General features: G+C 44.0%; 2 protein-coding genes across 2 annotated transcripts; both read right to left on the reverse strand.

The window, feature by feature from the left end:
* Positions 1-9,934: 9,934 nt before the first annotated feature.
* LOC114510216 (olfactory receptor 145-like) lies at positions 9,935-11,811 on the reverse strand. Its single transcript, XM_028528887.2, has one exon. It carries the CDS (start codon positions 10,889-10,891, stop codon positions 9,935-9,937), a length of 957 nt encoding a protein of 318 aa, XP_028384688.1. The 5' UTR covers positions 10,892-11,811.
* A 9,937-nt stretch (positions 11,812-21,748) lies between these two features.
* LOC114510217 (olfactory receptor 145-like) lies at positions 21,749-23,596 on the reverse strand. Its single transcript, XM_028528888.2, has one exon. The coding sequence runs from the start codon at positions 22,847-22,849 to the stop codon at positions 21,899-21,901; it is 951 nt and encodes a 316-aa protein (XP_028384689.1). The 5' UTR covers positions 22,850-23,596; the 3' UTR covers positions 21,749-21,898.
* Between the last annotated feature and the right edge of the window lie 2,761 nt (positions 23,597-26,357).

The raw sequence follows: 26,357 nt of genomic DNA on the forward strand, positions 1-26,357 counted from the left end.
AACGGGGTTATACCTGAAGTTTCCAGTCCCATGATCCTCCAGTGACAAAGCTGCTCCCCCTACGATCTGCTACATGAATGTTTTATGAAACATTCAAAGACGCATGAGCAACTGCATTTATAAGTTTCCACTGAGGCTGATTTTCATCCCCTATCACTATAATTATTAGTAGCACACCCTATCACTCTTAAGTGTCTGGGTTCGGATAACAAGTTATGTAGTCACCTTCCTGGAATCAGTGTAAGTAGCTACTCAGACTCTCTGGCCTCTGCTATTTCCTAGACCCACTGACGTCCACTCCAGTTCCGACCATGGGAATCTCTGTCTTTACCTGCCTTGTCCTCTGAGTTCTCATTAACTGAACCCACTCTCCCTGGCCAACCAATATTATCTCGTCAGTAAATTAGGCTTTAAAAATGGGTAGAGCATTAACAGCAAGCTGTTTCTGGTTTTATGTAGCCCAAAACCCTGAAGCAAAGAATTATAAACACTAGCTACTAGATAATAAATCATAGGATATTAAGAAAATAGAATTCAATGTAGCTATGACACTTAATAGCATAGAACCTATTATAAACCTATTGTCACAAACCTATTATGGAACAAAAGAAGCCAACCACAAAAATCATACTCAATGATTTCATTTGTATAAAGTTCAAAAACCAGGAAACCAGTTTTTGGTGTTAGAAGTCAGATAGCAGTTATTTGTGGTTGGGCAGCTGTTTCCAGCAATCTTACAAATTTTGTATTCAGAAAATCTCTACTGAAAGAACAAAACTGAGAATTCTGGATAAGATATAAAAGTCATTTATTTGTTCGTGTTTGAGTTGGCAGAAACAAAGTGAATTCTCAAGAGAGCAAAAGAGAAAAGATTTAAAAGTAAGAATCCAGAGGGAAGCACAAGCAGTGAACCTGGGTTTGCCCTTGGGGAACTAGTGGCGTCCCTGTGGCTCAAAGTCAGGGTTTAATTGGGCTGTCTATGCAGGACATGAGAGAGAAAGTCTGGGACTCAAAAGGTGGGGCGTTTGGAACCGTTACTGGCTCAGCATACTGAACCCCAAAGGGAAACATCTTCCATGGCTACATTAGGGGAAGAAAAAACCCCACAGAAGAAGGCAAAGAAGGAGTCTGAGTTGGCACTGGCTGTAGAAGGTCAGGAAAAGAAAAAATATCCCCTATGACTTTCTAACCACCTCCGTGTTTCAGATAAAACAATTAATATTATACATGTAACAAAAGAAAAAAGAAAAGAAAAGAGAAAGAAAAAACCAAACTCCTCTCTGGAGAATAAAATTTAAATCCAGGTATCAAATAATTTTTTCCAGGTAACCATTCAAGGATCATGAACTCTTTGTCTTTTTTTAAATCCTCACCCAAGGATATGCTTTTAAATTGGTTTTAGATAGAGAGGAAGGGGGTGTGTGTGGGCGGGGGCTGGGGGGAGAGAGAGAGAGAGAGAGAGAGAGAGGGGCATTGATTGGTTGCTTCCCATATGCATCCCGACAGGGAAACCTGCCACCTACATATGTGCCCTGATTGAGGATCAAACAGGCAACCTTTTGGAGCACAGGACAATGCTCAACCAACTGAGATGCCCAGCCAGGGCAAATCATGAGCTCTTAATGGAAATCACTAGACAAGAACAAAATAAAATGATAGGAAAGAGAATCACCATGCAAGATGAACCACAAGCTACAGAGCCAGACCTGCAAAATTACTAGGCTTATCAGGGACAGAATACAAATAAATGTACTTAATGTGCTCAAAGAAAAAAAAGAATAACTCGAAAATACAATTAAAAACAATAAAATTAAGAAGGCAGATAAAAAATCAAATATAACTTTTAGGAGTAAAACATAATAGTTGAAATTAAAAACTCTCTGAATATGTTAAACAGTCTATGAGACACAGGTGAAGAGAAACTAAGTAAACTGGAGCGTAGATCTAAAGAAATTATCCAGAAGTCAGTATCAGCTGAAGAGGGGTGGGGAGAGACTATAAATTAGAAATATAAGAAATAGAGAAGATCAAACACATATGGAGAGAGGCTTTACCACATTCTAGGCCCTGTGGTTTGCTTTAGGAATAAAGCAACAGTCACAACTAACATGACTCCTGACCTTTCAAATGTATAACCTAGGTGGAGAAACCTGGACTAAGCAGATGCCTACAGATAACTCATTAGGAATACAGTAAGTGTGTTAAAAGAGGTTTTGGGGTGCTATGAAACCATTTAACGGGGTGTCCTACTAAGTCTGGAAAGTCAGGGAAGGCCTCCCTGAGGAAGTGCAATTCATATTTAAAACTAAAAAGCAAGCAGGGGTAATACTTGTTCAAACTAAAATGTAAGTAGGGATAAAAACAGATTCTTGTTTGTGACTGTCCAGCATTGAACCTCCATCTGCGCCGGGGAAGGACTGAACCTCCCTAGGAATCTGGTCTTGCATGAGCCTCGGAGGGAGTCAGGACTTGGCCCCTCCTGTGAAATCTGTCCAGAGAATGTAAGACCTGCACTCAGCTAGCCATATTCTCATGCAGGACACTGGCTGTGGGACAAGTGACACAAAGAAACAGAAACAATTTCCATTTCATTTTGCAAAGACAAAGGACCTACCAGTCGATGACACATGTTGGGTGGGTGTCCGTGGGACCAGTGGGAGTGGGCAGCACAGCCTGACCAGCTGGGTCTGTGGTGCAACTTGGCTGCAATTCCACCACCTGGCTCCCTCTAAACCCTTCCTGGCTCGGAGAGCTGGTTCCTCCGCTTGCTCTAAGAGTCTGTGAACTAAAAGTCCCATTTCTTGCCAATTAACACTTTTTTTTGTCCAAAATTAACCAGAATCAACTCCTGCTGTTTGCAGTAACAGCCCTGGATGTGGTATAATAGAGTCTGGAGATGCAGGGGGCTGTGGGCAGGGAGTGGGAATGGGGAATCATTCCAGCCTATGGGGCAACTTTCTCATAGCCCTGTGATGAAGGCAGGCACACCTGCCAAAGTTGCCTTCTTAAAGGGCATAACCCATCCTACCCCCGAGTTCTGCTCTATTTTAAACAATCTTCCCCTTCCAAGGAAATGTTGTTTGGAGGATAAAACAGATAAACATTCCTAATTTCAGAGACCATTCTTTACACTCCTGCACAAAATTTTTAAAACAGCCCGCTCTTTGATGACTCCTCTTTTCTTTAATAAGCCAAATTATGCTGGTTGGTAGAATGACTAAGTTTCTAGGCTGGGTAAACAGGAATGCATTCAATGAATTATCTGGCTAGCTTTTTAAATGCAATGTGAGCCATACCCATAATAGTAATAATAATAATAATAAACATCGAAGGAACTAAGACAATAATTATTTTTATTAATGGTTAAGAGCTAGTGTATAATTAGTTGGTCAATGTTACAGTAGGGTTCTATTTTTTAAATTTTATTTATTTGTTTTTAGAGAGGGAAAGGAAGGAGAAAGAGAGGGAGAGAAACATCAATGTGTGGTTGCCTCTCACACACCTGCCCCCCCAGGGACCTGGCCAGCAACCCAGGCATGTGCCCTGACTGGAAATCGAACCGGTGATCCCTTGATTTGCAGGCTGGCATTCAACCCACTGAGCCAGGGCTAGGGTTCTATTTTTCATGTGTTCTATTTATTGTCTTTGAGGATTGTAATAAAATCAAAGCGTGGAATAGTTTTAAAAAATGTTTTTAACACCACCACCATGATTTAACACATGGAATAGCTTTGCACATGCTTTGTAAAACTTGGAAAATAAGTTTACTCTTAAAAAATATTTATAGAGTATTATAGAAAGTGTGTATTTATTTTATAACAGGTTATTTCATGCTAGATTTTTATTCAGAAACAGTCTCTGATTATTACATTGTCATTATGGAAGTAGACAATATGTTTTAAGATATGGTTTTAGAAATGCATTTGCTTTTAATCTTGATGATAAGTAGAGGTTTACAAGTGGAGGAAATCAGGACATTCTGAGCAAAGGGAATCACAAACAAAATATAAAAGGTCGCAAGGGAGAAAAGCACTGCAGATTTGGGGGATGGCAAGTGATAGGGAGACTTGAATCGTTGTATGCATGCCAGAGAGGGGTAGGGGACGGTTGTGCTGAATTAGCGGTGACAATAAATCATATCACTACTTTTTTATGAGTCCAGAATCAATTGAGAAATTAAACACAGAAGTCAGATAGAAAAAAATGTCAGCTTTACTGCTGATAAAGTTGACTGGAAGACCTAGCTTGGATGTCTGTCCACAGTGGGACCTTGTAATTCCCTATAGTACATGACATAGACTGAAGTTATGAATCCAGGTCTAAACTGAACTGGACAATGGTTGGTCTTCTCTACAAAGGGTAGGGGTTGCAAATGAAAGACATGGGCAGGGACCCGACAAAGTGCCTGTCCTAGCTCAAACTTCGGAGAGGGCCATAGCAGGGGGATGGACCACACTGAGCCACACAATAAATTCATTCTCCCAATTTCTCATCAGCCCTTTGGGGTAGAGTTTGGAGAATAAGAGGGAAGAGAAAGGGCTGCTCCTTTATTTACCTGCTTCGGACCTAGGAAGGCTTCTCCCCTGCTACGGAACGTGAAGTACAAAGCAAACATAAAGCTAGAATCACAGTTTGGGCACAGACTGGTTGGCACCAGAGTCTGGACTTGACTGTAGTCCATGGTGAGCAAAACACGAGAGATTTTACAGCTCCAGACTTGCCTTTTGAATTTTGGTAAAGCATGGAAAAGAAGGATGGGACTGTAAACAAGGAAACCTGAATTAAGGTAGTGGGAGGAATATGCAAAATTTGACACCTAAGAAATCAAAGAGAAAGCCACTCTTAGAATATAGAAAGGAATTCAGGACATCAGATGAATACATCACTGTTAAAAAGCTCCTTAAAAAGAAGGAAGTAGCTGTGGACCATGTGGCTCAGTTAGTTGGAGAATCATTCTGTACCTGAAAGGTTGAGAGTTTGATTCCCAGTCAGGGCACATGACTGGGTTGTGGGTTTTGATCCCCAGTCTGGGTGAGTCCAAGAGGCAACCAATCAATGTTTCCTTCTCACATTGATGTTTCTCTGTTTCCCTTCCTCTTTCTCTCTAAAAGCAGTGGAAAAATGTCTTCAGGTGAGGATTAAAAAATTAAATAAATAAAAAAGAAGGAAACAGGGTTGTCTTTCCATGAAGTAAATCAAACAATTCACTCATTCCACTCATCTTCCACTCATCTTCCAGGTTTAAACACAATAAGAGAAGTCATTAAAAATCATGATTTTCATATGCATTTAATCACATGGAAAGCTGTTTACAGTGTGTTACAGAATGAAAAGAGGAGTTACAAACTTCTATTTAACAGGATCACACCCATCTGTGCAGTACACACCTATATGCTGTTGACACGGCGGGCACACACACATATGCACAGAGTTTGCGACACCATGTTTAAGCCATCACAACAACACACAAATAAAAATATGCTAAAATAATATACATTAAATCCTAAGAGTGCTTACCTCTAGGTGGAAAAATTAGGGAGTTTAAAAAATATTTTCTGGTCTTTACTTTTACATGTTCTTATAACACTTGAGCCTTTCAAGGTAGGACATGAGTGAAGGACACAAGTGGGACAAGCAGTCATATCTTTAAGGGTCCAGGCTGAATGGCGTCTACAGTGAAACCATGCACACCAGAGTCTGGGGCTTTACTTCCTCCAACCACAGCCCATTTCTTCCTTTCCTGTGGTCTCCCCAAGCTCTGGTGGGAACTGTCACATGAACAGGTAAAGATGGTGAGAAGAGGACCACAGGGGATACTCAGGAATCACCATCAGCTTCCCACTGGCCCAGTCACAGAGAGCAGGGTTATCACTCCTTGCAAATACACCTCTTCAAGGAGAAACCCGTAAATGAGTGATTTACAACCACAGATTACTCTCCCCTTGAATAAATGCCTGCTTGCAGAATTGCATTTCATACAGCTCATCCCACCCAGCATTTATGTCCTAGTTTTTAACTCCATTTGTCTCCACATAGAACTACCAATGGGGCAGGGAAAGTACAGGATGTGCCTAAAAAGCATTTTGCCAAAAGTAGCAAAGAGTTAAAGATCTATTGTGATGTATTAGAAGGAGATAGGAACCAGTGTGAAGAGGCTTTCAGTAGACAAATCAGGGGCAAATTGAGTACCAAAGTAAATAATGACAATAAGGAGTCATAACCCATTAGATAAAATTAGAATGCATGAGTTCAGGATTTAAAAATAAATAAATAAATACATACAGAAGAAGAAAGGTTCTTCCTGAAAGAATGCCAAGTAACAAATCACACAGGATTGATTACAGTTACAAAGCCCATTTTTCAACCCTCAGAGTAGTTATTGATTTGGGCCAGATATCGATGCATGCTAAAATCAGAGTGTGAAACATGGAAAGGGAACAAGACATTTCATAGTCTCAAAATATTGCCTTATGATTTCTTTTAATTATGAATAAAAAAAAACAATCTTTCCCAATAAATAACTAAGCAAGTTGCAAAATTCCAAAACTGTCTTCTCAAATGTCCTTACAAGCAATTCTGAGAAGATATAGAATGTATTCATTTGTCAGGGAAAAAAAAGAGGAAAGTTTGCTCTGAAAGGAAGGAAGGTTTACTGTCCTGGGCCCTGGAAAACCAGCAAAGAAGAGGCAGACTATGGTCTTGGTGACACTCTTCTAAGTGTATTTGTGTTTTGGACACAACCATGCAGGCCCACAGGCTCTGGTACTCTGGGGGAAATGGGAACTGCATACATGAAGGATTCACTTTTTCACTGTACAAGGTTTTCTTCAGTGTGTCATCACTGGACTATTAGTCAATGGGGAGCACACAATGAATGCTCAATTGCTGGGGTTTTATAAACTTCCTTTGAAGCCCTATGTTTAGCTGGATAGAAACTTAGATTTGTATAAGTTAACCATTTTATATAACACTACATACATTTTACCATATGAAGGAGTGGCAGGTTGGGGTTTCTAACCCCAAATCTAAGGGGGAATCCCCAGATCTAAGATAGGATCTGCTTCCTGCTACAGCTGCCTGGAGACAAGTGCCTAGACTTGGGGATCACAAATGAAATATAGCAAGATCAAAACAAGGCATCGGGATCATGGGATAGTAGGGACCAAGCATGTGTCTATCCTTGCACTTGGGGGGGGGGGAGAGAAGAATATGTTGCCAGAAAATAAGAACAGGAAAGTCCCTCTAGTAAGTCAACTCTTAAACTACCAGGTGCTTCATTCTTGCATCCAACACCTGGATGTCCCCACCCACCCACTCTACACATGTCAGGCACTGTGCTAGGTGTGGGGGATATATCAAGATGGACTTTGCAGGCAGAAAACTTAGTCTAATTGGTGGTGCAGGTAGACACAGAAATATAAATGAGCGCGTAGTAGCTGAAGGGCAGTGTGCCATGTGAGCACAGAACCAGGGCCCTGAAACCATCCCAGGTAGAGGAGAGATATTCCAGAAAGGCATCTCAAAATGGAGTATCACTGAGGTAAGGGCTGCTGAGTATCTTTCCTTCCCAGGATGAAAAAGTTTACCAGAAATAGGGTCAAGTCAAGGAAAGTCATTTAGGAAATAAGGCGAGTATGCAAGGAAGGAAAAGGAGGAAGAAAATGTTTTCAATTTTGGTGCAATTCTCCTCTTTTTTACCCGTTTAGAATCATAAGTAATTTATAAAGTAGAGGAACAAAAAAGGTTCAAAAGGAGGAGACAACACCACAACCAAAATGAAAAGTAACAAGTTCTGCCAAGTGCTGGCCAAGAGCAGACCATGTGGATATGTTTATGCTGCCAGTGAGGGTGCAAATACAACCTTCTAGAAGGACTTTGCAATAAAATTAAAGAATCTTGTTTAATTCAGTGATTTCCTGTCTAAGGGTGTTTCCTAATTAGAGAAAAATGGGAAGATTTAGTGAATAAGTATATTAAGCAAGTATTATTCATAATTTGAAAAATAAAATAATATACAGTAATAAAACGTGAATTAGATAGAGACATCCTATGGAGAATTTTACACAGTCATAAAAATGGAGTTGGAGGCCAGGCATCAGAAAAACCAATTGTTGCTCTGAGCCACACTCTGGGCTGCAGAGCAAGAGCTCGGAACAAGAGCTGAGGCTCCCTTGCTTTCCCAGGACTCCTTTATCTCTCCCTCTTCTGGGCTACCCACCACCATTCACATACATCCTTCCTGCTTTTGTATTCATTTCTTTATCACAGTAACCCTCCCCATTGCCTCCTTGTATAATTCATTTTCAGCAACAGATACATTTTAAAGCAGCTTTTCAAAGACTTTGAAAACAAAGACAGGATCCTATGTATGTATGCACAGGTGCCATATATGCAAAGACTGCCTAAAAATACAGAAGTTACAGGCAACCTTGGTGGACCCAGTGGGAGGTATTGGGGGACCCAGAAAACTGGAGTAAAGGGAAATTTTTGTTTCATTGATTATTCTATGGGAATGATTTTTTAAAAATCCTACCTGAGCACATTTATGCATTGCTTTTAGAGTGAGAAAGAGAAGAGAGGAAGGGAGAGAGAGAAACATTGACATGAGAGAGAAACATCAATTTGTTGTTTCCTATATGTGCCTGAGCCAAAGATCAAACCTGCAATTTAGGTATGTGCCCTGATCAGGATTCAAACTGGCGATCTTTTGGTTATGGGAGGATACTCCAACCAACTGAGCCATACTGACCAGGCCTCTTGGGTAACAATTTTAAATGAACATGTACTACCCAGTCAATATACAGATATATGTATTAAATGAAATGCAGAAATTATCTGATTGAGCATAATCATTTTTCATAGAAGGAGGCATGAGCACAGAAAGGTGAAACAATTGTCCCAGGTTCATATGATAAGTTCATGGAAGTGCTCATACACTACGTCTGTGGCAGAAGATCTAGCAGGGATGAAGGGGAAACTTACTGAGCACTTAGCATTTACTTGTCTTAATAATTGTGCAACATAGTTTTTAAAGATAAAAGCACCAATGCTTAGAGACATCAAGCTACTTGGTTAAGGGCACAGAGCTGCAGAGTAAAAGCTAGGAGCTCAGATTTGACCACACCCTCCAATTCCCTAGCCTCTGCTCTTTCTGGGTCTTTCTGCTGCTCTGTTCCTCCCCCTGCCACAGTCACGCGAGTTCAATGCTGTCCATCTGTCTTGTCCTGTCTAAAGCACAATTCTCTCACTGCACTCTCGCTCTTTTGAATTCACTTTTACCGATCTATACCAACCCAAGGGCAAAAATGTACCCATGCAAACTTCATTTTTCTAAGAAGAAGACGATTTTCCTAAAGAGAGTCTTGTTCATTCAGAAGTCTTTTCACAGCATTTCACATGTTGTTGCTTCACAAAAATATTTACCCTTACAGTTTTCTTTTAAACCAAAAAGCAACTCTACCTGCTTTGACACAGCACCAGGAGGCTGTGGATTTACAAACCTGAGTCACAGAACTCTTCCACCCTTTACTGGAGAGCATATCAATCAGGGCCCCAGCAGAAAACAGATGACTCACTTAAACAAACTAATTGAAATATGCACCTCTGACTAGTGTGGCTCAGTGTGTTGGGCCACCAAACTAAAAGGTTGTTGGTTTGATTCAAAGGGATGGGACATGCCAGGGTTGCAGTTCTGTCCCTGCAGGGTACTTACAAAAGGCAATTGTTTGATGTTTCTCTCACATGTCAATGTGTCTTCTCTTTCTCTCTTTCTTCCTCCTTTTCCCTGTCTCTAAAAATAAATAAAATCTTTTTAAAAATAAAAATTAAAAGGTGCTTAAAATGGGAAGGATAAACTAGCTTGAGAAGGAGTTAACATTTCCTCCATGTAACCACTGGAACCCGCATCAGCTATGGAAGGAAGAATGTCCATTCCCTAAGATTTCCCCTTCCTCCAATAGAACCACATTCTGCTCAAGGTTCTCTGCAGAGCAGCTTGGACATCCCTGTTCCTCAGGCTGTAGATTAACGGGTTCAGCATGGGCACCACAGTGGTGTAGAACAAGGAGGACACTTTCTCCTGGCTCATGGGTAGAAGAGAAGATGGCTTGAGATACATGAATGCTCCTGATCCAAAGAAAAGAGAAACCGCAGTAATGTGGGAGCCACAGGTGCTGAAGGCTTTGAACCTACCCTCAGTGGAACGAATGTGGAGAATGCTGGAGAGGATGAGGGCATAAGAAATGAAGATGGTAACAGCGGGCACACCAACATTGATGCCCACAACCACGAAAACCACCAGCACATTCACATGTGTGCTAGTGCAAGAGAGCTCAAGAAGGGGCAGGATCTCACACATGTAGTGGTCAACCAGGTGGTTGTCACAGAAGGTCAGTCTGACCATGCACACTGTGTGGACCACAGCCCCAAAAAACCCCATTCCATAGACACCCAAGAGGAGACACAAGCAGACCAGGGGAGACATGGTGGCTGTGTATACCAGTGGGTGACAGATGGCCACATAGCGGTCATATGCCATTGCTGACAGGATAAAGCACTCAGAGACAACAAAAAAAACAAAGAAGAAGAGCTGAGTCATACAACCTGTGTAGGAGATGGTGTTCTTCTTAGAGACAAAACCCAACAGCATCTTGGGGGTGATAACAGTGGAATAGAAGAAATCTATGAAGGACAAGTTGAAGAGAAAAAAGTACATGGGGGTGTGCAGGTGAGAGTTCAGCCCAATCAGTGTTATCAAGCCCAGGTTCCCCAGCACAGTGACCATGTAGAAGCCCAGAAACAGGAAGAAGAGGGGCAGCTGGAGTCCCGGCTGGTCCGTTAAGCCTGCGAGGATAAACTCTGCCACAGAGGAGTTCTCACCTACCATTCTCATTTAGGGCACTCTGTGGGAACAAAGGAAAAGGGTCACTGAGAGAGAGAGAGACAGAGAGGGAAAGAGAGAGAGAGAGAGAGGGAGACAGAGAGAGAGAAGGCTGCCCCTGTCCCCTCCCTATTCTTGAGAATTAGACCCAAACAGGCAGGCAGTGGACGTCAGCAGAGAGGGTTTCTGGAAGCCCTGGGCCTGCTCTCACCACACCCTGGAGTAGCCTCTGGGTCTGTGCAGTGGGAGCAGATGCTGCCCAAGGAGGAGCTCAAGAGTCTCCCAGATCTTCACTCTGGTCCATTTACTGTGTCCTTCTGACTCTGCTTTCTGCTCAAGGTCACCCAGAATGGGCCCAGTCTCTGGAGAAAGCCCCCTCACAGGCTGAGGCAGCCCAGCTGTGCCTGGGGTGTCACCTCACAGTCAAGTGAGACAGAGTGCAAAGGTGGGGGGACCTTTCTCCAAGCCTTTCCTACCCGAGGTTGACGACAGAGAAAGGTCATTCCAGATCCAGTCACTCACGCTCCTTCAGCCTGATGTTCCTTTGGGTCTGACCCTTCTCAGTTGTTCAGAGAACTAACTGGTTGTACCGCCCACACAGAAGAAGGGACTGATAGCAGATCCATCTGGTCTCTGTCCTGTCTGGAGGACCAGGGCTGGGGTGGCCTTAGAATTCTCCCTGAGCTGCAGAACCTGAGAGCTGTGGGAGGCTCTGCCCCGAGGCTCTGATCCCAGCTGGCAGGAGGGAGACTGTGTTCTTGCCTGTGACTGGTGCCAGGTGGGGCCGGGGCACTGAGCAGTTTTATTCTGGCTTCAGAGACCTGGGGACCTGATTACAGGTAGGAAGCCAGAGGTTCCCCTGGGAACACAGCCCTCAAAATTAAGGTTCCAAAGGAGGAAGTTTTGCTTATACCCTTGATAATATTTTAATGGGGTTTAAAAACATTGTTTGTTCAGTTAACCTCTGCTCAGCAAAATGAAAAGTGTGTGTCAAAATAATAATTTGTTGCTTCTTTTGCACGTATGATGTATGTCATACACACTTCCTGTCCTCACACTTGCATCTTGACCCCAGCATGTCTGGGGTCATTCTATCTTATATATAATACTTTGTTTTAATTTTTCCTTGAATCCTGGGAACTGTGTTTTATCTCTCCGATTTTATGTTATTTTTATAAATGTTTTATTTTTTATATTAGAGAGAGAGGAAGGAAGGGATAGCAAGAGAGGGAGAGAAACACTGATGGGAGAGAGAAACATCAGTGGGCATCCAACCAGTGGCCCTTCACACTGTGGAAGGAAGTCCATCCAAACAGCCACAGCCCATAGGTCAGGGCTGCCGCTCCCATTCCACAGATGTAATTTAGCAGATGTCAAAATTACAAAGGACGTATGAAATCTAAGTGATTCTGACTACAAATTTGGTGTTTCAAACAATTGCAGTTAATACTTCTCTGTGAGAAATAATCAAATGTGTGAAGCTTTACCTTCAAGGCTCTGACATTCTCTTGGAAAGGATGATAGAACACGTTTACGTAAACATGCAAACAATGGATAAGTCTAGAAATGGTAAAAATAAAATGCCATGTGAGTTCGGAGGAGGGCATGCTACACACCACTTACATCTCCGGCTCAGTGCCTAGTCCAGGGAGAAGCAAATCTCTGGTGTCACTTGGAATTTGAGCTTGGCAGGAAAAACAGTCCCAATTAATTAAGAACAGTTTTTCCAAAACTGCTAAATTGTTGGGCTTCTCCTTGATGGCTCCTGCTCTCTGCCCTCCCAGGTCTCTTTGGGCTCCAGTGTCCTGATAGTGATCCTGATGACCTTGTAGGTTGAGACCCTTCACCCCACTGGACCCACCAAGCCTGGCTTCCTTGTTTTGCTTGTTTTACTCTTTTTTTTAACTACCCTCTCTCATGACAAAACTTATCCCTCTGTGGTCATATCTTTCAGATCCCTGCTTCAGCTCAGTCATAGCCAGTTCACACTTCAGTGACTGAGGTTTGACGTCATATTAAAAGATTATCCAGCCCTGTGGCTAGCAAGGCTGACGGTGCAATGTCATGGGGAAGTGAGCATATGCTCACCAAAAGTGCATGTTCTCACTGCTACTGTCCAGTCATAACATGCCAGAATGCCAGGGGTGAGACTTTATCATCTGTTTTCTCTTTTAAATCATCCCTGGTAACCTGGATCTTTTGCCATGTTTTCGATTCACCATCCAACCCTGAACCTTGACCTGCAGACAGGAAACCAAGACCCAATCCCAGAGCTGGTTGGAGGTAGAGACATGAATGAAACATGGGCTACCCTCCCCAGGTGAAGATGTTACAGGGTGCAGCCAAGAGGGGGTACCCCAAATAGGCATTTGAAATGGGGCCCAGAACTCAAGGTGTCCAGGAGATTTTAAGGTGTCTTCACCCCTTCCCCCACAGGTGTGAGTTGGGGGAAGGGGCACACAGAGCAAGAACATGCAGGGCACCTTTGCAGCTAATCCATGGCATGGTCATTTAGCATACCTATAGCCTTTGGCTGGTCACTTAGATATGCTAAATAGCTATGGCCATGCTCAAGGCCAGGGGGATGGAAAGGGACCTTCCCCCCAAGATGGGACCTGGGAGGCAGGTCCCCTGAGTTACAGCGCCTGCGTGGGAGCTGGGAGAAGATTGGCTCCATGACATGGGGTGACACCTGCCCAGACCCACGATGGCGACCAGAAAAGCTGGAGAAGACAGCAGATTGAGGGCAAGTGTGCCCAAGTGTAGGAGGAGTTGGAAATGGGGCTGCAGAAGAAGATTGGCGCGGGGATTTAAACACGGACAAGGCAGCCATTGAGTGAGAAACCACGCGGCCTTGACGGAGTGGAGACTCCTGCAGCCCTGAGAGAGGGAGAACCACGCGGCAGCCTTGGAGGAGAGAACCATGCAGTTTTGGCAGAGTGGGGACTCTCCCTTCCTGCAGCCCTGAGAGAGAGAGAGGACCACATGCCTGGCAGAGTGGGGACCCCCACAGCTTTAGAAGGGGGAACCACCACCTGGTTTTAGCAGAGATCCTGGTGACTCAGCCGAGGGTGCCGGAAATCCAGGGAGGTCTCCCAGTCGAGATGGAGTTCTAACTGGGAAGAACAAGAAGACTACCTAAGTCATGGACTTCTATTTCCTTTCCTGAGATATGGTACTCTGGACTGGGCAAAGGGGGGAAGGAAGGAAGGACTGTGTGTTTGTGGGTGTTTTTAGGGACTTTAGGATTTTTTTTTTTGATAAAGACATTAGGTCACTACTTTAAGTTAGTATAGCATTAAATAAACATTTTCTTTCCTTTTCACGAATCTCTGGCATTGAGAGACGTCTTTCCTAGGGCGGCGGACATAACGGACCGGGGCCTTCTTTTAATAATAGTATATAGTCCCAGGTCCTCCCCCCTTGTGTGTTCTGTAACAAAGAGGTTTCCCAAACAACCCAGGAGAAGACCACCTGGCTTTTAGATTGGCTCAAATGGGGTGCAGTGAAAGACATAACTGGACAGCAGGCCAGGAACAGAACCCCGGGGGCATACTGGGGAGCGATTTGGATATCGTGATGGGGAAACTGTGCACAGTGTGATCCTTGGAGCATTTCCAACAGGGGATGGGATGACAAGGTGTCCTGGGGAAGACCAGCTGGTCTCATGGCTACTGGAGTCAGGAACTTGAAGCAGCAGTCCCTCTAGGCACGATGGTTTACCTTGTAGTTCAGACAAAATCACTCCAAGGAGAGCAATGAGATAAGGGAGAAGGGATGCACTTTCTACACAAGTAGCAGCTAAATGGAGCAAAAGGCCTTCCTGAAATGTGTAGCCCATTATAAATCACAGCCTATGGGCCTTGCCTAGGAGCTGGGTGCCCTCTGTCCTCCACTCTGAACATTCTCATGAGGCCCTGAGTTCAGGATCCAGTACCAGCTCTGTGTGCTGGACATCTTTTCTGCCTCACTTTATATTATTCAGCCCACCTTCTTGTTTTCTCCAGTTGCAGGGCAGCTGGGGGCAGGCAGTTAGTGCCAAACAACACCGCTCCTCAGACATACCTGGTCTGTCTCGCTTTCTGCCGAAGAACTCTGTTTCTCGCACCACAGGGGGCACGTCTGTGGGAATCCACTCAGACATTCTTGTAATGGTGGGAACTGTAATCCACCCCACCATTGTTTTGGCATTGTTCCTGTAAGTGCTGACTCTGACTAATATGTACCTGACAGATGAGCAGCATGCTAGGAACTAACTTCAAAGATACAGAATCTGACCTTTGGACACCCCAGCTCCAGATTTGCTGACCTTCCAATATGAAGCCAGGATGACTAGGCCAGGGTGATGCACAGTGGACCATCACTTGCCTTACCAACTAGGCTATGCTCTTCTGTATACAGATAACATTTCAACCCCGTCCCTTGATCTCTTTGCTCTGTTCCCCTCTATCTCTTTATAAAAGTCTCTACCTACATGAGGGTGGAAAGGGGCTTTAAACAAGAGTCCCCACCTTCCCAAGAGATGGGCTTTGAGATATGGATCCCCGCTCTTCCATGTGACCAGCATCTGAATAAACCACGTTCCTCACACTAGTACCTGCCTCACTAGTATTGCTTTTGAAGCGGCAGGCAGATGGATCTGCATTCAGTTACATCTGGTACTTGTGCAAACCTAGAAGTGGGAAGGGGTTAATGCCCCTGGAAGCCTGTGGGTAAGTGCTTCCTTCCCCTGAATCTTTCGTGATTCCTTCTTCATAAGGGGCCAAATCAGAGGGATGGATCCTCAATTTCCCAGTAAAGTAACCAGCTCATGAAGCCACCCACAGTTGGGTTGACTTCGTACCCTTCCCTGTTTACTCTTCCTCTTCCTTGAGATCAATTCCAACAATAAGCTACCTGCACACAAGTCCTGATCTCTTGCATGCCTTGTTATGGGAACCCCACTAAAGGCCTCCTGAAACAGTGTTTAAAGCAGGTCTGACCAAAATGTGCCTTTTCCAACAGGCAGTAAGTGGCTTCCCCCTGTTTGAGTCCAGATGAGAACATCAATTAAGTATCAGTAACTTTATCAAGCACCTGAAACTCCATGTTACAGAGAATTTTTGTGTCTTAAATATGCCCTATCAAAATTCCCAAATGCCAGAAGGAGTAGGGTCTGAAGTCCTCATCAGCTCACACTGTCAGGGGCATCAGCAGAAATCCCCTGCAGTGCCTTGTCCTTAGAGCTGCTGCAGCGCCCCTCACACCGCAGCAATCTCTTTGTTACCGTGCACACAGGCCCAAAACCCGTGACAGATGGGAACTAGGTTTAGTCTCTTTTATGCTTTAGAACCCAGCACAGAACTTGGTTTGGAGCAGCTCACAGAATGTTTATTGATCTCACATGCTCAATCATCATCTGCAAAATGGAGTCAGTACTGATCATTGACAGGGTTGCGGTGAGGGTTTGATTAAATCAGAAGGTGGAAAGGCCTAGGAAAGGGCTGACACGTGGAAGAGCCCTGATCATGTTCAGGAAATATACCGAAAACAAACATAAAATATGTATAGAAAGTAAAAAAATATTTAGGGAGGGAGTGAGGGAGAGAAGAAGATTGCTAAGAGTGACACCAGCCTGAAAGGGGAGAGAGAGGCTCCTATGAGGTGGGAGAGCTGATAGAAGTTAGGGGAGCTGTGAAGTAACGCTTTTTCTTCAAAATTCTATCTAGGGCCCATCTTAACACATGATCCTCAGTCAGGCTCCAGGGCCTGGATCATTTACCTTGTCCCTACTTCTTGTCCCACCACTGATGCCCTATTTTTCAAGTAATCCCACTCTTCCATACCCCAAAGGCCTAATTGCAAAGTCAGGTGAGGTTTCCTTCACAGTCTGAAATCTCCTCTTTCTGTACCCCTTTCTCATCTCGATCAATGTTCCTCTTCCCCAAATACTCAGTGTCCTAATACTTGCCCTGCCTTTGATTTTCCAGTGAAACCCAACCTCAGGAAACATCTCACAAATTCATCAACACAGTCTACAGTAAAGACTTTTAGGGATCATCCACATTCCAGAACTTCTTCCAGACATATTAAACATATAAAGACAAATCCTTTAATCTCCAAATAGATTTCTAATTATGAAATCTGACACAGTACTCCATTGATGACAGGTATACTTTGGTCAGGATGGGGCAGGTGTCTCTCACATTGATGTTTTCTGTTTCACTTCCTCTCTCTCTAAAAGCAGTGAAAAAATGGCCTCGTGGGATGATGAAAAAATTAAATAAATAAAAATGAAGGAAATAGGGTTGTCTTTCTATGAAGTAAATGAAACATTTCAAATCATTCCACTGATCTTTCAGGTTTAAACACAATAAGGGAAGTCAATAAAATTAAGATTTTCATATACATTTAATCACATGGAAAGCTGTTTACAGTGTGTTACAGAGTGAAAAGAGGAGTTACAAGCTCCCACTTAGCAGGATCACACCTGTCTGTGCAGTATACACCTATATGCTCTTGACACGGCGGGCATGCACATATATGCACAATGGTTTCACCACTGTGTTTGAGTCATCGCACAACACACAGAAAAAACTATGTGAAAATAAGATACACAAAAATCCTAAGGGCGCTTACCTCTAGGTGGCAGGATTAGGGAGTTTTTATAAATATTTTTCTGGTCTTTACTTTTACATGTTCTTACAACACTTGAGCCTTTCAAGGTAGGACGTGAGTGGAGGACACAAGTGGGACAAGTAGTCATACCTTTAAGGGTCCAGGCTGAATGGTGTCTACAATGAAATTGTGCACACCAGAGTCTGGGGCTTTACTTCCTCCAACCACAGCCCATTTTCTCCTTTCCTGTGGTCTCCCCAGGCTCTAATGGAAACTGTCACGTGAACAGGTAAAGAGTGGTGAGAAGTGGACCACAGGGGACACTCAGGAATCACCATCAGCTTCTCACTGGCCCAGTCACAGAGAGTAGGGTTATCACTCCTTACAAATACGCCTCTTCAAGGAGAAACGTGTAAATGAGTGACTTACAACCACAGATTACTCTCCCCTTGAATAAATGCCAGCTTGCAGAATTGCATTTCATATAGCTCATCCCACCCAGCATTTATGTCCTAGTTTTTAACACCGTTTGTCTCCACATAGAACTAGCAATGGGGCAGGGAAAGTACAGGATGTGTCTGAATGTATTTTGCCAAAAGGAAAAAGCATTAAAGATCTATTGTGATGTATTAGAAGGAGACAGGAACCAGTGTGAAGAGGCTTTCAGTAGACAAATCAGGGGCAAATTGAGCACCAAAGTAAATAATGACAATAAGGAGTCATAACCCATTTCATAACATTAGAATGCATGAGTTCAGTGATTTAAATACATTTTAAAAAGTACAGAAGAAGAAAGGTTCTTCCTGACAGAATGCCAAAAACAAATAACACAGGATTGATACAGTTACAAAACCCATTTTTCAACCCTCAGAGTAATTATTGATTTGTGCCAGAATCATTGATGCATGCTAAAATTAGAGTGTGAAAGATGGAAAAGGAACAAGACATTTCATAGTCTCAAAATATTGTCTCATGATTTCTTTTTAATTATAAACAAAAAAAAACAATCTTCCCCAATAAATTACTAAGGAAGTTGCAAAATTCCAAAAACTGTCTTCTCAAATGTCCTCACAAGCAATTCTGAGAAGATATAGAATGTATTCATTTGTCAGGGGAAAGAAAGAGGAAAGTTTGCTCTGAGAAGAAGGAAGGTTTACTCTCCTGGGCTCTGGAAAACCAACAAAGAAGAGGCAGACTATGGTCTTGGGAATGCACTTTTAAGTGTATTTGTGTTTTGGATGCAACCACGCAGGCCCACAGGCTCTGGTACTCTGTGGGAAATGGAAACTGCATACATGAAGTATTCACTTTTTCACTGTACAAGGTTTTCTTCAGTGTGTCATCACTGGACTATTAATCAAAGTGGGGAGCACACAATGAATGCTCAATTGCTGGCCTTTTATAAACTTCCTTTGAAGCTCTATGTTCAGCTAGATGGCAACTTACAGCTTGCATGAGTTAACCATTTCATATAACACTACATACATTTTACCATATGAAGGAGTGGCAAGTTGGGGTTTCTAACCCCAAACCTAAGGGGGAATCCCCAGATCTAAGATAGGATCTGCTTCCTGCTACAGCTGCCTGGAGACAGGTGCCTAGAATTGGGGATCATGAATGAAATATAGCAAGACTCTGAACAAGGCATCAGGGTCATGGGATAGTAGGGACCAAGCACGAGTCTATCCATGCATGGGGACGGGGGGCGGGGGAGAATATGTTGCCAGAACATAAGAACAGGAAAGTCCCTCTAGCAAGTCAGCCCTTAAACTACCAGGTGCTTCATTCTTGCATCCAACACCTGAATGTCCCCACCCACCTACTCTACACATGTCAGGCAATGTGCTAAGTGTGGGGGATATATCAGGATGGACTCTGCAGGCTGAAAACTTAGTCTAATTGATGGTGCAGGTAGACACAGAAAAGCAAATGAGCACGTAGTAGGTGAAGGGCAGTGTGCCATGTGAGCACAGAGCCAGGGCCCTGAAACCATCCCAGGTAGGGGAAAGATATTCCAGAAAGGCATCTCAAAATGGAGTATCACAGAGGTAAGGGCTGCTGAGTATCTTCCCTTCCCAGGATGAAAAAGTTTACCAGAAATACGGTCAAGTCAAGGACAGTCATTTGAGAAATAAGGGAAGTATGCAAGGAAGGAAAGGAGGAAGAAAATGTTTTCAATTTTGGTGCGACTTTCCTCTTTTTCACCCATTTAGATTCACAAGTAATTTATAAAGTAGAGGAAAAAAAGATATAAAAGGAGGAGACAACACCACAATCAAAATGAAAAGTAGCAAGTTTTCCCAAGTGCTGGCAAACAGCAGACCATGTGGATATGTTTCTGCTGCCAGTGAGGGTGCAAATAAACCTACTCGGGGAAATTTGCAATAAAATTCAAGAATCTTGTTTAATTCAGTGATTACCTGTCTAAGGATGTTTCCTAATTAGGGAAAAATGGAAAGATTTAGTGAATAAGTGTATTTAGCAGTATTATTCATAATTTAAAAATAATATACAGTAGTAAGACATGTGAATTAGATAGAAAAAATCCATATGGAGAATTTTACACAGTCCTAAAAATGGAATTGGAGCCAAGAGATCAGAAAAACCAATTGTTGCTCTGAGCCACATTCTGGGCTGCACAGCAAAAGCTCGGAACAAGAGCTGAGGCTCCCTTGCTTTCCCAGGACTCCTTTATCTCTCCCTCTTCTGGGCTACCCACCACCATTCACATACATCCTTCCTGCTTTTCTCTTCATTTGTGTATCACAAAACCCTCCTCATCGCCTCCTCGTCTAATTCATTTTCAGTAATAGATATATTTTAAAGCAGCTTTTCTAAGACTTTGAAAACAAGGACAAGATCCTATGCATGTATGCACAGAGGCTGTACATGCAAAGACTATCTAAAAATATACAAGTTATAAGCAACCTTGATGGACCCAGTGGGAGGTATAGGAGGACCCAGAAAACTGGAGTAAAAGGAGATTTTTCTTTCACTGATTATTCTATGGGAATGATCTTTTAAAAATCCTCACATGGGGACACTTATGCATTGCTTTTAGAGTGAGAAGGAAGAGAGAGAGGAAGGGAGAGAGAGAAACAATGATATGAGAGAGAAACATCAATTTGTTGTTTCCTATATGTGCCTGAGCCAAAGATCAAACCTGCAACCTAGGTATGTGCCCTGATCAGGATTCAAACTGGCAATCTTTTGGTTATGGGAGGATACTCCAACCAACTGAGCCATACTGACCAGGCCTCTTGGGTAACAATTTTAAATGAACATGTACTACCCAGTCAATATACAAATATACGTATTAAATGAAATGCAGAAATTATCTGATTGAGCATAATCATTTTTCATAGAAGGAGGCATGAGCACAGAAAGGTGAAACAATTGTCCCAGGTTCATACAATAAGTTCATGGAAGTGCTCATATACTACATGTCAGAGGATCTATCAGGGATGAAGGGAAAATTTACTGAGCACCCAGCATTTCATTGTTTTAATAGTTCCTCAAGAAAGTTTTTAAAGATAAAAGCATCAATGCTTAGAGACATCAAGCTACTTGGTTAAGGGCACAGAGCTGCAGAGTAAAAGCTAGGAGCTCAAATTTGACCCCACCCTCCAGTTCCCTAGTCTCTGGTCTTTCTGGGTCTTTCTGCTGCTCTATTCCTCCCCCTGCCAGTCACACGAATTCAATGCTGTCCATCTGTCTTGTGATGTCTAAAGCACAATTCTCTCACTGCACTCTCCTTCTTTTGAATTCACATTTACCGATCTGTATCATCCAAGGTCAAAAATCTATCCATGCAAAGTTCATTTTTCTAAAAAGAAGATGATTTTCCTAAAGAGAGTCTTGTTCATTCAGAAGTCTTTTCACAGCATTTCACATTTTGATGCTTCATAAAAATATTTACACTTATACTTTTCTTTGAAACCAAAAGACAACTCTACCTGCCTTGACACAGCACCACAAGGCTTGGATTTACAACCTGAACCACAGAACTCTTCCACCCTTTACTGGAAAACGTATGTCAGGTCCCCAGCAGAAAACGGATAAGTCACTGAAACAAAGTAATTGAAAAATACACCCCTGACTGGTGTGGCTCATTGTGTTGGGTGTTGCCCGCCAAACAGAAAGGTTGCTGGTTTGATTCCCAGAGAAGGGACGTGCCTGGGTTTCCGGTTCTGTCCGTGGTCAAGATCCAGACTAGAGGCAAGCAATTGATATTTCTGTGCTACATTGATATTCCCCTCCCTGTCTTTTCTTCCTCCATTCCCCTTTCTCTAAAAATAAATTAAAATATAAAAATGGAAAGATGCTTAATGGGAAGGGTAAGCTTGTTTGAGAAAGAGTTAACATTTCCTCCATGTAACCACTGGAACCCGCATCAGCTATGGAAGGAAGAATGTCCCTTCCCTAAGATTCCCCCTTCCTCCAGTAGAACCACATTCTGCTCAAGGTTCTCTTCAGAGCAGCTTGGACATCCCTGTTCCTCAGGCTGTAGATTAATGGGTTCAGCATCGGCACCACAGTGGTGTAGAACAAGGAGGACACTTTCCCCTGTCTCATGGGTAGAAGAGAAGATGGCTTGAGGTACATGAATGCCGCTGACCCAAAGAAAAGAGAAACTGCAATTATGTGGGAGCCACAGGTGCTGAAGGCTTTGAACCTACCCTCAGTGGAACGAATGTGGAGAATGCTGGAGAGGATGAGGGCATAAGAAATGAAGATGGTAACAGCGGGCACACCAATATTGATGCCCGAAAGCACGAATACCACCAGCACATTCACTTGTGTGCTGGAGCAAGAGAGCTCGAGAAGGGGCAGGACATCACACATGTAGTGGTCAACCAGGTGGTCAGCACAGAAGGTCAGTCTGACCATGCACACTGTGTGGGCTATTGCCCCCAAAAACCCCATACCGTAGACATCCAAGAGGAGACACAAGCAGATCAGGGGAGACATGGTGGCTGTGTACACCAGTGGGTGACAGATGGCCACATAGCGGTCATATGCCATTGCTGACAGGATAAAGCACTCAGAGACACCACAAAAAACAAAGAAGAAGAGCTGAGTCATACAACCTGTGTAGGAGATGGTGTTCTTCTTAGAGACAAAACCCATCAGCATCTTGGGAGTGATAACAGTGGAATAGAAGAAATCTATGAAGGACAAATTGTAGAGGAAAAAGTACATGGGGGTGTGCAGGTGAGAGTTCAGCCCAATCAGTGTTATCAAGCCCAGGTTCCCCACCACAGTGACCACGTAGAAGCCCAGAAACAGGAAGAAGAGGGGCAGCTGGAGTCCCGGCTGGTCCGTTAAGCCTGCGAGGATAAACTCTGCCACAGAGGAGTTCTCACCTACCATTCTCGTTTAGGGCACTCTGTGGGAACAAAGGAAAAGGGTCACTGAGAGAGAGAGACAGAGAGGGAAAGAGAGAGAGAGAGAAAGAGATAGAGATGGCTGTCCTCTGTCCCCTCCCTATTCTTGAGAATTAGACCCACACAGGCAGGCACTGGACGTCGGCAGACAGGCTGTTTGGAAGCCCTGGGCCTGCTCTCACCACACCCTGGGGTAGCCTCTGGGTCTGTGCAGTGGGGGCAGGTGCTGCCTGAGGAGGAGCTGAGGAGTCTCCCAGATCTTTACTCTGGTCCATTTACTGTGTCCTTCTGACTCTGCTCTCTGCTCAAGGTCACCCAACTGGGCCCAGTCTCTGGAGAAAGCCCCCTCACAGGCTGAGGTAGCCCAGCTGTGCCTGGGGTGTCACCTCACAGTCAAGTGAGACAGAGTGCAAAGGTGAGGGGACCTTTCTCCAAGCCTTTCCTACCCGAGGTTGACGACAGAGAAAGGTCATTCCAGATCCAGTCACTCACGCTCCTTCAGCCTGATGTTCCTTTGGGTCTGACCCTTCTCAGTTGTTCAGAGAACTAACTGGTTGTACTGCCCACACAGAAGAAGGCACTGATAGCAGATCCGTCTGGTCTCTGACCTGTCTGGAGGACCAGGGCTGGGGTGGCCTTAGAATTCTCCCTGAGCTGCAGAACCTGAGAGCTGTGGGAGGCTCTGCCCCGAGGCTCTGATCCCAGCTGGCGGGAGGGAGACTGCATTCTTGCCTGTGACTGGTGCCTGGTGGGGCCGGGGCACTGAGCAGTTTTATTCTGGGTTCAGAGACCTGGGGACCTGATTACAGGTAGGAAGCCAGAGGTTCCCCTGGGAACACAGCCATCAAATTTAAGGTTCCAAAGGAGAAAATTTTACTTATACCCTTGATAATATTTTAATGGGGTTAAAGACCTTATTTGTTCAGTTAACCTCTGCTCAGCAAAATGAAAAGTGTGTGTAAAAATAATAATTTGTCACCTCTTTTGCACTTGGGATGTATGTCCCACACACTTCCTGTCCTCACACTTGTATCCTGGCCCCAGCATGCCTGGGGCCATTCCATCTTACATATAATACTTTGTTTTAATTTTTCCTCCAATCCTGGGAACTGAGTTTTATCTCTCCCATTATATGTTATTTTTATAAATGTTTTTTATATTAGAGAGACAGAAAGGAAGGGTTAGCAAGACAGGGAGAGAAACACTGATTGGAGAGAGAAACATCAGTGGGCATCCAACCAGCGGCCCTTCACACTGTGGAAGGAAGTCCATCCAAACAGCCATTGCCCATAGGCCAGGGCTGCCGCTCCCATTCCACAGATGTAATTTAGCAGATGTCAAAATTACAAAGGACGTATGAAATCTAAGTGATTCTGACTACAAATCTGGTGTTTTAAACAATTGCATTTAATACTTCTCTGTGAGAAATAATCAAATGTATGAAGCTTTGCCTTCAAGGCTCTGACATTCTCTTGGAAAAGATGATAGAACACATTTACCTAAATATGCAAACAATGGATAAGTCTAGAAAAGGTAAAAATAAAATGCCATGTGAGTTCGGAGGAGGGCATGCTACACACCACTTACATCTCCGGCTCAGTGCCTAGTCCAGGGAGAAGCAAATCTCTGGTGTCACTTGGAATTTGAGCTTGGCAGGAAAAACAGTCCCAATTAATTAAGAACAGTTTTTCCCAAACTGCTAAATTGTTGGGCTTCTCCTTGATGGCTCCTGCCCTCTGCCCTCCCAGCTCTCTTTGGGCTCCAGTGCCCTGAGAGTGACCCTGATGACCTTGTAGGCTGAGGCCCTTCACCCCACTGGACCCACCAAGCCTGGCTTCCTTGTTTTGCTCTTTTTTTAACTACCCTCTCTCATGACAAAACTTATCCCTCTGTGGTCATATCTTTCAGAGCCCTGCTTGAGCTCAGTGACTGCCAGTTCACACTTTAGGGGCCTAGGTTTGATGTCATATTAAAAGATTATCTAGCCCTGTGGCTAGTAAGGCTGACAGTGCAATGCAATAGGGAAGTGTGTACATGCTCACCAAAAGTGCATTATCTCACTGCTACTGTCCAGTCATAACATGCTAGATTCACCAGGGACTTTATCATCTGTGTTCTCTGTTAAATCTTCCCTGGTGACCTGGACCTTTTGTCAGGTTTGAGATTCACCCACCCAACCCCGTACCTTTACTTCCAGACAGGAAACCCGAACACGATCAAGAGCTGGTTGGAGGTAGAGACATGAATGAAACACGGGCTACCCTCCCTAGGTGAAGAGGTTTCCCAAATGACCCAGGAGAAGCCCACCTGGCTTTTAGTTTGGCTCAAATGGGGGTGCAGTGAAAGACATAACTGGACAGCAGGCCAGGAACAGCAACCCGGGGGCGTACTGGGGAGCAACTTGGATATCGTGATGGGGAAACTGTGCACAGTGTGATCCTTGGAGCATTTCCAACAGAGCAACATGGAAATGACAAGGTGTCCTGGGGAAGACCAGCTGGTCTCATGGCTACTGGAGTCAGGGACTTGAAGCAGCAGTCCCTCTAGGCACGATGGTTTACCTTGTAGTTCAGACAAATCACTCCAAGGACAGCAATGAGATAAGAGAGAAGGGATGCACTTTCTACACAAGTAGCAGCTAAATGGTGCAAAAAGCCTTCCTGAAATTTGTAGCCCATTATAAACCACAGCCTATGGGCCTTGCCTAGGAGCTGGGTGCCCTCTGTCCTCCACTCTGAACATTCTCATGAGGCCCTGAGTTCAGGATCCAGTACCAGCTCTGTGTGCTGGACATCTTTTCTGCCTCACTTTATATTATTCAGCCCATCTTCTTGTTTTCTCCTGATGCTGGGGCAGCTGGCTGCAGGCAGTTAGTGCCAAACAACACCACTCCTCAGATGTACCTGGTCTGCCTGGTTTTCTGTGGAAGAATGCTGTTTCTATCACCACAAGTGGCACATGTGTTGGAATCCACTCAGACATTCTTGTAATGGTGGGAACTGTAATCCTCCCCACCATTGTATTGGCATTGTTTCTGTAAGTGCTGACTCTGACTAATATGTAGCTGAGAGATGAGCAGCATGGTAGGAACTAAGTTCAAAAGATACAGAATCTGACCTTTGGGCAGCCCAGCTCCAGGAGATTTGCTGACCTTTCAATGAGAAGGCAGGATGACGTGAAGGCGGGCTGGCTAAGCCAGAGTGATGTACAGTGGGCCATCACTTGCCTTGTAGACTGGGCTATGCTCTTCTGCACACAGAGAACTTTTCAACCCCCTCCCTTAATCTCTTTGTTCTGTTCCCCTCTATCTCCTCATGGAAATCTCTGCCTACAGTGAGAGGTGCAAATGGGCTTTAAACAAGAGTCCCCACCTTCCCAGGAGATGGGCTTTGAGATATGGATCCCCCCTCTTCAAGGTAACCAGCATCTGAATAAACCACGTTCCTCACACTAGTACCTGCCTCTCCAGTATTGCTTTTGAAGCAGCAGGCAGA

Source organism: Phyllostomus discolor, chromosome 13, assembly GCF_004126475.2.
Source record: "Phyllostomus discolor isolate MPI-MPIP mPhyDis1 chromosome 13, mPhyDis1.pri.v3, whole genome shotgun sequence".
Classification (NCBI taxonomy): Eukaryota; Metazoa; Chordata; class Mammalia; order Chiroptera; family Phyllostomidae; genus Phyllostomus; species Phyllostomus discolor.